Genomic DNA, 10,933 nt, shown 5'->3' on the forward strand with positions numbered 1-10,933 from the left:
AAAACATCCAGGCCCCTTGTAAATGCATTCCTTTATATAGTAAATGCATAAAAAGAATCACAGCAGTAAGAACATTTGGACTATTGCAGTGACCATAAAATCATTTCTCCTTATAATGCAATTACATCACTTAATGACTTATGATTTGTTAACGCTAATGCTAACAGAGGGCAATTTCATGGATTTAAAAGTAACAAGAAAGGGTGTTTAATGTCTAAAAGTAAATCATGTGGGATTCCATATGCTGTATTCCTACGAACTACAGTATATGGTAATAGTGTTTGTGTAGTAATATATAAGAATAGTGGTTAAAAGGTGTAAAAATTAAGAGAAATCCAATCATAATCGACTATGTTGAAAAATTAAAACACATGGTGAAGATATAAAAGCTGCCGTTAAACCAATGTCTTGAGATCTATTGAGGTTTTCAGTCCTGGAAATTGACACAAAGCCCACGCTATTAGTTTTCAGTGATAATTTAATCATACAAACATTCATCAAACACACAGGGAAACAAAGCGTTCATCTGTTTGCACTTCCTCACTCTCATAAATGTGCTGTTGTATGAGTCTAATGCCAACTGATTCACTCTGCAATCTGGCAAGTGGAAACTTCGGCTCGATATTACACTTAAAACAAAACACACTTTGCATGTGATGAATCAACATTGACAGCAAATACCTTTGGCGCCATGGAGGAACATTTATCTTTAATAACTTGCAAAGGAAATGCACAGTGTTCTGTTAAAAAGCAAGGAGCCCACAGATCCACGTGACATGTTGTTGTATTTATTAGCTGGTATTGTCATGTTGTCAAAGCTCAGTGACCCTGGGTTTTACAGTTAGTGCCTTAATGAAAAGGGTGTTTACATGATGAGGTGATCTAACACACTGGCTGTGGATGACAGATAAAATCACAGAATTCATAAACCCTTCAGGACTTAACTGTGCTTGTGGAGGAGGAAAGTACGCAGAGGCCTTGTCATGGAGGTCGCATTACTCAGTGCATAGTTCAGCCAGTTAGTGCAACTAAATATGCAGTAACATTTATTCAGGACAACACAAGTCTGTCGTTTTATTCTATTTTTACTGGTGTGATTAAGGTTGTATTTGAAATGATCGAAACAGGATCAAACTTTCAAATGTGCTTAAGAAGCTCAATGATTAGACTTGAAGAGACAGGACAATGCGAAACAAGTAATTACACTGATAAAACGGCCAGTTCAATGCAAATGTACAATGTTGAATCTTTGGGTAAATTTCCAAAAACTTTATCCTATACGACATTCATCAAATACATTCAACTTAATGTGATAAAAGCAAGTCCAAGACAGCTTTAAAATGAAAATTCAGAACAGGGTGACAAAAAAGGTTTCATGTGTTCACCATTATTTATATGGACTGAATTCTGTCATCCTGTTATCTTGTGTTAAATTTAAATTTGAGCATTTAAAACTAAGCTAAATCTTACATTCTGACATTTCTAATACTGCATTGTTACCAATAATGAATATTCTGCTAATATTCTTCTAATATTTCATAGATGTGTATGTGCCAACTGGCAGCAATAACTCTAACTCATGTATGGGAAGAACTGTCTCACAGGACTCTTTGAGTTTTCATGACAAATCACATTCAATTTCATAAAAAAAATTTTGTTACTTCCATTTACAGGAAGTAGCTCAAAAAAGTAATGCTTGACTGCAGAACGCATAATCAAATTGTTGGCCCTAAATTCTAGCTTTAGGAAAACAAATGTTCCCGTAGAACAATCAACTTCAGGGTAAATCTGACCAAATCAGAGGTATACTGTAAATAAAATGTCCATTTCTCAGTGTTGATCATATCTTCGGTTTTTAAGAGTAATCGCTACCTCCCTCCAGTGGAGAAAAACTGCATTCCATCTAAAATTGCCAGTACCGTGACAGAACAAGATTGCCCATAATTTACAAGTCATGTTGGAATACTGACAGAAGATGAGCTTACCCTTCTCTTAAAAAGTGTATATAAAAACAACTTTAACATAAAAAGTAAATAATGATGTCCAATGGTTTGTTTCAGAGTCGCCCTTATTATTGTGTTCAGTTACAGGGAACCGGTCCAGAAACCCAATCACTATACAAAGACTCGGAGCAGAAACTGGAGAATCAGTTGGCAAAATAAATGGCTTTTCCTCCAAAGTCTCTCTTTCTGTTTGCACAATGCACACACATATACACACAAAATTTCACAAATACACACTCCTGTCATCATGTTTCATTTGCACCCTGACAACTAAAAAAAATCTGAAAAAAAAAGAAAAGAAAACGTTATCACTCAAAAGACTCATAGCACTCATTTTTAACTTAGCATTCACACGTGCATACAGTGGGTTGTGGGATGTTGGTTGAGCTGCACGTCAGGAGCGTTCGCCTCTGTAGCTAGACTTTGCATAAAGTGTTTTTGAATCGCCACACTCTCCACTAGCTACTGATAAAACCTCTTTTTTCTTTTATTGGTGTGACAGATTCCAGAGGTATGGTTTAGTGCTGCTTCACTGTGACAAGTCCCATTATTTAAGAGTGCCCAAAAGGATAGGGCTCCTGTATACCCTGCAAAGAAGGGAAATGATTTTTAAAAAAAACAAATAATAGGGCTACAACATATGTTAAGTCATTATGTATTTTCAAGTAAAATAACAAATATTCGCTTGTTCCACCTTCTCCAGCCTGAAGGTTGGCTGCTTTTCTTTGTCTTATGTGTTAGTAAATCACAAAACATTAATTAAATTGTTAAAAATCTATGAAATAGTATGCAGATTAACTGATAATGAAAATAATTGTTAGTTGCGGCACTACTTCACTGTATGACAGTTCTACTTCACCAGATTACAAAAAACATGTTTGAAAGAAATCCACATATAGAGTTAGACCATCCTGTATTGAGCACTTAACTCAAACACATTTTTACGTACATCTGCACCTGCAGAAATTTACTGCCTAGCAGCTGCAGACACCCAACAGACATTTACGCAAGTGTGGAATTAGTCCAGAATCCAATTGCTGCTCAATTGAAACTGGTATCAAGTATATAGTACACTAGGTGTTTTTTAGCTACGCTAGCAGTGTGGTTCTATGGGTGGCACTGTCGGTCTGCTGGTCCGCCACTACGGTCCAGACTGAAATATCTCAGCAACTATTAGATGGATCGCTGAAAAATTTATAACATACTTTCATGACGCCTAGAGACTGAATCCAAATGACTTTGGAGATCCACTGACTTTTCCCTAGTGCCAACAGCAGGTTGACATTTGTGATTCAGAGAGACAAACCTCATCAACTATTGGGTGGATTACCGTGAAATTTTCTACAGATATTCAAGGTCTATTCTGGTGACTGATCCTCTGACTTTTCACTTTCACTTTTCACTGACCTAACAATTCAGTGTATGACCAAATACCTGCTAAATTAATGACATTCTCCTAAACCTGGGCTGTATTTTGTGTTTAGTGCCACTTAGCAAAAGATAGCATGCTAAAAGGCTAAACCAGGATGGGAAACCTGGTCAATATTACCTGCTCAACATCAGCATTTTATAATTTAGCTTCACAGAACCGGGTGTGGCTATGGACTATTAGTCTTGTTTGTTGAAGGATCAGTTTAAAATATTAAATGAGAGGAATCAACTTCTCTGCAGCTTCACTTTAAATATGTTAAAGAGAGAGTATGAGCAGCCAAATGAATGTGTCTCAGCTGCTCTAATACTGCAACCCTGAGAAATGTTTTCTGTGAAAACTTGTATTGAAATGACTAAATGTATGATGATGAATATTTCAGCTCAGCATGGTCAATACACACATTAGATTAGATTAGATATTCACATAAGGTTTGGGGTTACTTTCAACTTTCAAAACTTTTAAATGTGCATCTACAGTGCAGAGAAATATTCTTATACTCAACATTTAATTCATAGATTAGATGTTTTTTTTAATTAAAGGTTTCTGGTTTTAAAGTTGTTTTGTCATTTTCAAGTATGGAGAATCTCCTTTCCCTTTGATGTGTCTTACCTGGTTATAAGAGACTACTGATAGATTGCTTTGTAGACTGTTTGCTACTACATCCACAGAGTTGTGTGAAAGTCCATTCTGATCTTGCTGCAGCTCATTGGTGCTTCCCTGCCAATGTTCCTCTGCGACCCTGTGACCACTGGCATCGTGGAAGCTGTTGTTGTTGCTGCTGGGGCACTTGCTCTTCTCTGGCGAGGCGAAGGGGTTGTAGTCTCCTTCCAGGCTGCGGTGAGGCTGGGTGTTGAACTCGGCTTGGAAAGAGGAAAGCTGCTGCGTGACGCCAAGGAGGCCTCCAACCTCCACACTCAGGATCACCCAAATGACATCTTTCAAATGAAACAAACAGTGCATTATAATATACAAAGACACTAACCTTACATGTATCAGACGCTTTTATCCAAAGCGACTTACAATTGCTATTTATCAGAAGTCGCACACCTCTGGAGCAACTAGGGGATAAGTGTCTTGCTCAGGATGTGTCACAGTGGGGATTTGAACCCGGGTCTCTCACACCAAAGGCATATGTCTTATCCACTGCCCCATCACAACCCTGTCCTGCATTCCAACTTGTACCTACACATGTAAGGTTAAAACTAAAGGTACCTTTCATCAACAGCCTACCAAACGGACATACTAATAACCATCAGGCTGAAAAATCCAATTAGTTTCTGAAAGATAATTTAGTTCATGTAAAATTAAGCTGGACCACACACCTACGCTATCACCAAAGATTTTAAGCGCTCCAGGTCTGCAATTCTTTTCTCTATTAAGAGCACTAGAAGACTGATGGTATTAAGGGAGGAATTGTTATATGAACACCTAAATGAAATATTAAGGCCAAGCATAATTTTAAACTGAGTATCCCTCTGCTGCTTAATTTATAAGTAGGCATGTCTTTAGGGACTTCCTGTTGGGATCCATCATACACGTTGAACTTGCAGGAGGCCATAAATCAATTTAATGAATGGCTCTTAATTGAAATTATGTGTGCTAATAGAATGGCCATCTAATACTTTAATAGTTTTTACTGAAGGAAACGCATACAAAATTGTCTCACACTTTATCTTCAGTAACAACTGTTGCCTGCTACAGCTAACTACAGCACATGGCTGTACATTTGCACGCCGGCAGCTCAGATCAAAACAAATCATTTTATATTTGAAAAGAGCAGTACCTTCAGGCCAGAGAGAATCATTAAAATCAGAGCAAATACAAAGATGACTACAATTAGTATGACAGCCCCATAGTTGGGATTGCTATTTTTCATGCCGATAGGGCCAGTGTGCCTGGGTAATGTTAATAATAAATAACAAGTGGCATTCTGGTGCTTATACTTACCATGTGGACACAACAACAACGGCTCTCTTGTTCTTTAATTAAGCAGAAATGCTTTGATAATTACATTTAAAAAAGACTTCTCTAAATATAAGCATTTGCAAACATGATCGTAGCACTGCTGGACCTTAGGAAACATGCAATCGCACTCGGTCTGATACTCTAGGGTTTTAGGGCTGCAACTAATGATTATTAAACTGCTGATTTTTTTTTTTAATCTGTCCATGTTTTTTTAAAAGCCCACAGTGACATCTTAAAATAGCTTATTTGTCCACCCAAAAGTCCAGAGCCCAAAGGTATTCCATTTACAGTGGTTTAAGTTTTATTTAACATTTAAGGAGCTGGAACCATTTTTCCTGGAAAAATGACTGAAGTGATTAATTCATTAATTCACTGACTAATCGTTTCAGCGTGGAGTTTGCTCTCCTTACCTCCATAGTAAAGTCCGGTAGCTGTGCACATTCTCCACTGGCCCTGGTACATGCCAGGAGACACGGGGCTCTGCATCTGCACACTAACATCCGCCATTTCCTGAGGGTCTAGAGACCGCACCATCACCATGTTTACATGACCAAACTGATCTCCTCCAACGTACTTCAGGCTAACCCCAGGAGGCCACGACTCTGCACCTGGAAGACACACAAACGTAACATGTGGGTGTAATTATTTTTCATTTACAAAGTCTGGCATCAGCTCTGTGTCATATACCTACTAATAGGGCTGGCCTGAATGTCATTAACTGAAGCTTAATCGGGGGGAACGCTCCGTTTTTTAAAATACTCACAGCATAGGCTAACTAAAACAGTAAGTTATTATTACCTTAACACTTTGTCTGTGAAGATTCTCAGTCATCCAGGTCATAGTTATCCAAAGAAGGTTAAAGTCAAGGGCAACTGGACTTGGTTGAAGATACTAGAAGACGTTTTGTCCCTCATCCAAGGGACTTCTTCAGTTATGGCTGACTGGTAGTGAAACTAATCCATTTACCTCAGTGGGGTCATTTGCCAGGATCATCAATACGCTGGTTCGTTAGTGTTCCTGGCTGTTGTAACGACAGTCGTTATGGTCGTTAGGACTACCCAGGCGACCATCGTTGGCATCTTCACCTGAGGCCAATAGGTTACATTTGTTGAGTTTCCTGGGAAGTGATGAAAGGACCGCATTGTAAGTGGGGGATAAGTGGTGGCGTAGACCCCCTCCTCTGTTCAGCGAAGGCTTCTCAACCAAGTCCAGTTGCCCTTGACTTTGACCTTCTTTGGATTACCAACACTTTGTTTTTAACAAGGGGGTTAACCGGTGGTGATGGCGCAGAGAATAAGACGCATGCCTTTAGTGTGAGAGACCCAGGTTCAACTTCCCACTGTGACTCGTCCACGAATGTGTCCCTGAGCAAGACACTTAACCCTCAGTTTCTCCAGTGGCATGCGACCTCTGACATACATAGCATTTGTAAGTGGCTGTACAGTGCTGCTGTGCAGAGCAGGTTGGAACCGTACCTGAGAGGCTGAACTGAGCAGTTCCAGAGCAGAATACGGAAATATATCAGACAGACGGGCGTCCAAGGAGAGCAGACAGGATGAGCGTTTTTCCGGTAGCGGGACTAAAACAACACGTTATTATGCGTTATCACTTTTAACTTTAATTATAGCCCACTAAATGTTCTTCTTCAGTCGGCCTGATATAATGATTTAAAGGTTCGGTGTGTAAGTTTTAGTGGCATCTAGTGGTTGCGAATTGCACCCCCCCCCACCTCCCCTATCCAAGCGAGTAGTATAGCTATGGTGCCTGAGAGTTGCCAGTCAAGAAATGAGGTTTCTTTAGATAGATATATTAAGAAAATATATTTACATAATAATTCAGTACAACCATATGTTTTTATGAATATTATTGTTATTTGTTCATTAATAAACAACAGCTACATCAAGAAATGAAGTGCTGCATGATGTCTCATACTCCTGTAATACTGTACTGAACTTGGGAGGGTTGGCTCATCTGGACTAACATACCAAAGAAAATGACATCTCACATCTCAGAAACACTGTCCAATCTAGTGCATCAAGTATGACCACTGACAGATAACAGGACAATGTAAGCTCACTGTTTCTATCCACAGTCCATTATAAATCACATAATACATGAAATTTACAAAGGCATTGTCAAGTGAGGATCAAGGCTCCTCTTGCTTTTTGCTTTTTTTAAAGTAATCTGCAAATCTTACCAAATTTTTAAAATACAACAGAAACAAAGTAGTACTGACAGCCATAATTTCACCTTGTGGTAAAACGGTGCAACGTTTTTAATGGGCATTTAGCATGTGAAAGTACAAATTACACATTTGTGTGCACAGTGGCAAAGCACTATAAAAAAAACATTCATTATTGGTCACTTGACAGGCACACGATCATGTAATGTGTCACTATTAGCAGTAAAATAAATACATGTTTTTCACCAGGGCAGTATTCAACAGAAGTTTAGCTGCTGATCTGAGCTTCCCTGCTGTTACCGTTTTATTGCCAATAATATTCATCAGCGATTTGTCTCAGGAAGGTAAGGGCACATTTCTGTCCACGAAGCAAAGCCATAACAGAGTGCTGTAGAATAACTACATTAAATTACAATCCAACAACATATTTTTTCTACCAGGGCAGTAAAGTTTAGCTGGCTGATCTGAGCTTAGATGATTTCCCTTTGATGAAAACTGGAGAATTATGATCACTGCAGTGAGCGGAGGTCAGGCGCGTGAAAAAAACCCTCAACATTGAAATCTCTAAATTAAAAATCGAATGTGTACCCAATGATCGAATATTTGAATATTCGGGTCCAGCTCTACTTACTAAATATATGATGGAATACAATCAGTATTCCAGCAGACTTACCTGTGTTCTGTATCCTCCAGGTCTTTGTGAAAGGTGTGTCTGGTGGGACTGATTCGCCCTCACCAATCGTCACATCCCTCACAAAGGACATGCACGGTGCACTGATGTTGGGACTCTCAAAGTCGTAGTAGGCTCCGATGGCTGCTTGTAAATTCCTGGGACAACAGAAGGCAGACATCCAGGGGATCAGTAGAGATATAAATTAGAGTATTACATGTGATTGGTGGAGGGGAAACCCCATGATTTGACAGCAGTTTGCACAGATATGAATGAACCAAATATATATTGTTAGAATTAAATAACATCATAAGTAGGGTTTCAACTATGGATTAATTTAATTTAACTACTATTTTATTATTTTCTAATAATTTGCTGCTCTTAACATATCCCACGAGCCTTAGCTATACTGCAAAGCACCATGGAAGCTATGGTTAATGAATGCTAATACAATTATTATTTTTTCTTTGGTAAAATGATTACTACCCATTCAACTGTGAATGTAAAACCCACAGGAACAGCTTTTGCAAGACCAATTTAAGAACAATCCTTCTACTAATGGCCTAGGACTAAATCCGAGTCCCTGAAAAAATGAATATATTAAAAAGACATCGATTTGTTGTGTTTCATTCAAATGCATATATTGTGGCAAACAACAGAGACTTCGAACGGTTGCTTCCCTTGACATGCTGGTCATCCATAAACCAGCAGTTTTTATTTTTAGAAAGCTCTTTGCAGAGCAGCTATTACAAGGCATCACGTGAAAATACTACAGCCTGCACTGCCCCATGGATGTTTCTTCCATAAACCTGCATTGGCTTTAACACTGCATGTGCGCAAAACTTATTATTTAACGGAAGGTTTACAGAACAACCTCTCTTCTCCCTACACATTCCTTTTCGTCTTCACTTACGCTACTGTTTCGTTTTCTTAACATGTCACCGGAAGTCACATTTTCAAGTCCGAAATGCTTTGCAATTGCAGTTTGTGAAGTAACATTATTCTATGTACGTAAATATAACCCATATTAATACATTGTCTCCAGGCACAGTGAGGTAAATATTCACCAGGCTTGCACAACTACACAGTATGAGCTTTGACCTAGACTCTGCAGGCGTTATGTCGGAAGGTTAACGTTACGTAATAAACTGTAGCGAGGTGTGTGGTTGTGGTCAAGCAGAAACGGACATAACGTTAACGTTTAGTCGTCTTGGTTGCTTTCACACTGTCCTAACATAGCTAACGTTAAACAGAATAAGCAGTTAACAGACTATGAGAAAGTAACGTTAGTTACAAACTTTTAATTGTTTGTCCAGTTGAGTGACTAACGTTAGCTACCTAGTAGTACCTAACGTTAACGTTAAGTTATGAAAGTAACGTTAACTTACAACTCAGCCTGAACAACCGAAACCATTCATATAAAATTTCAATGGCTTTTTAATCCAATATCCCACCCGTTTCGACACGAAGTTGTGCGTTAACTATAGTTTATTTACCTTTATAAGCACTTTATCAGGTACGCAACACACCCTAAGCTACCTACCAATGCGTCCCTGACGGGCAATCAAAAGTCGGAGACACGGTGACTCAGCTAACGCTAGTTACGTTACTACAACGTCGTTAGCTGTCATTGTATCCACGCATCGTACCTAACGTAAAAGCTATCTGTATCACAATGAAGGATTCCACTTGCTATCATTTCCTTTGCTGTTTTCCCAGCTAAATATATATTTACAGTGAGGACCGCTGGGTAGAAAGCTAGCTAGTATCTATTATCTAACACACAGCAGGCCAGACAAGTCACCGAGCTCACCAGTTGGTCATGTCCAGAAAGAAGGCGCATCCGGCGGGGTTTAGCTGGAACCCGAGGAGCCTCTGAAATTCAGATATTAGGATATCTTTGTCTGTTGTACCCATGCAGCTGAATTTCTGCATCAGCTCCTGATCCAGGTCCAGGTCCAGGTCCATGCCCTCCATCGCGGATTCGCCTGGACAGAGACGGGGGCTTCGCTTCTAATTTAGTCCGAGGCCTCGACTTGTCATAACAAACTCAACAACAAGGGCCGAGTGCGCATGTCACATGATTCTGTTGTGCGCCTCAACCTGTGAACCACAGGCCTGGTGGAGAAAAGAAAACAGCTCTACTTCATATATTTATACTAGGTGTATAGTTACACATTACAGGAATGATAATATGTGTTTAACCGTAATACTAAACTAATTAAAATCAAATAATATGGCACCTGCGCTAAGTTTACAAAATATTTTATAAAGTACTGTGTGAAATATTGCTGTTTCCTGCTGTATTTATCCATGGGGAAATGAGCAGTGGGTATAGTTCAGCTTGTTGTGTGTACTACGTATACTGTTCATGGCCAGATTAACCTGTTTGGGGGGGCAGGGGTCAAAAATGTACTGTACTGTACCAAATTTTCATTAAGCAGACTAAAGATGGAGGCATCATTTTGCAGAAATCCAGAAACCAATCAGTGCTCTTATAATACCCGGCCCCAGGTTTTCTGTATAGCCAGGTTTACACCCAAACATAGTGCAAAATGCAACAATATCAGCAAAAAACAAATGCAAATGAGTTCCCGTTTTTACCCACTACTGTAATGCGAATATCAGGAGACTTCAAACGATGAAAATAACATGTAGAAAATATACCAATATGTTTAACT

The 10,933-nt window shown here is 39.1% G+C and overlaps 1 protein-coding gene across 1 annotated transcript; it reads right to left on the bottom strand.

Moving 5' to 3' along the window:
- Positions 1-460: 460 nt before the first annotated feature.
- LOC119905589 (protein ILRUN-like) lies at positions 461-10,350 on the bottom strand. The gene is made up of 5 exons (XM_038722761.1): positions 10,066-10,350; positions 8,256-8,410; positions 5,811-6,008; positions 4,045-4,370; positions 461-2,590 (listed from the first exon to the last, which is right to left on the bottom strand). Exons 1-5 carry the CDS (start codon positions 10,227-10,229, stop codon positions 2,555-2,557), a joined length of 879 nt encoding a protein of 292 aa, XP_038578689.1. The 5' UTR covers positions 10,230-10,350; the 3' UTR covers positions 461-2,554.
- Positions 10,351-10,933: the final 583 nt, after the last annotated feature.

The sequence above is a fragment of the Micropterus salmoides genome, unplaced genomic scaffold, assembly GCF_014851395.1.
Source record: "Micropterus salmoides isolate LMB-PRFRI ecotype aquatic unplaced genomic scaffold, ASM1485139v1 Ms_hic_scaffold_16, whole genome shotgun sequence".
Lineage (NCBI taxonomy): Eukaryota > Metazoa > Chordata > Actinopteri > Centrarchiformes > Centrarchidae > Micropterus > Micropterus salmoides.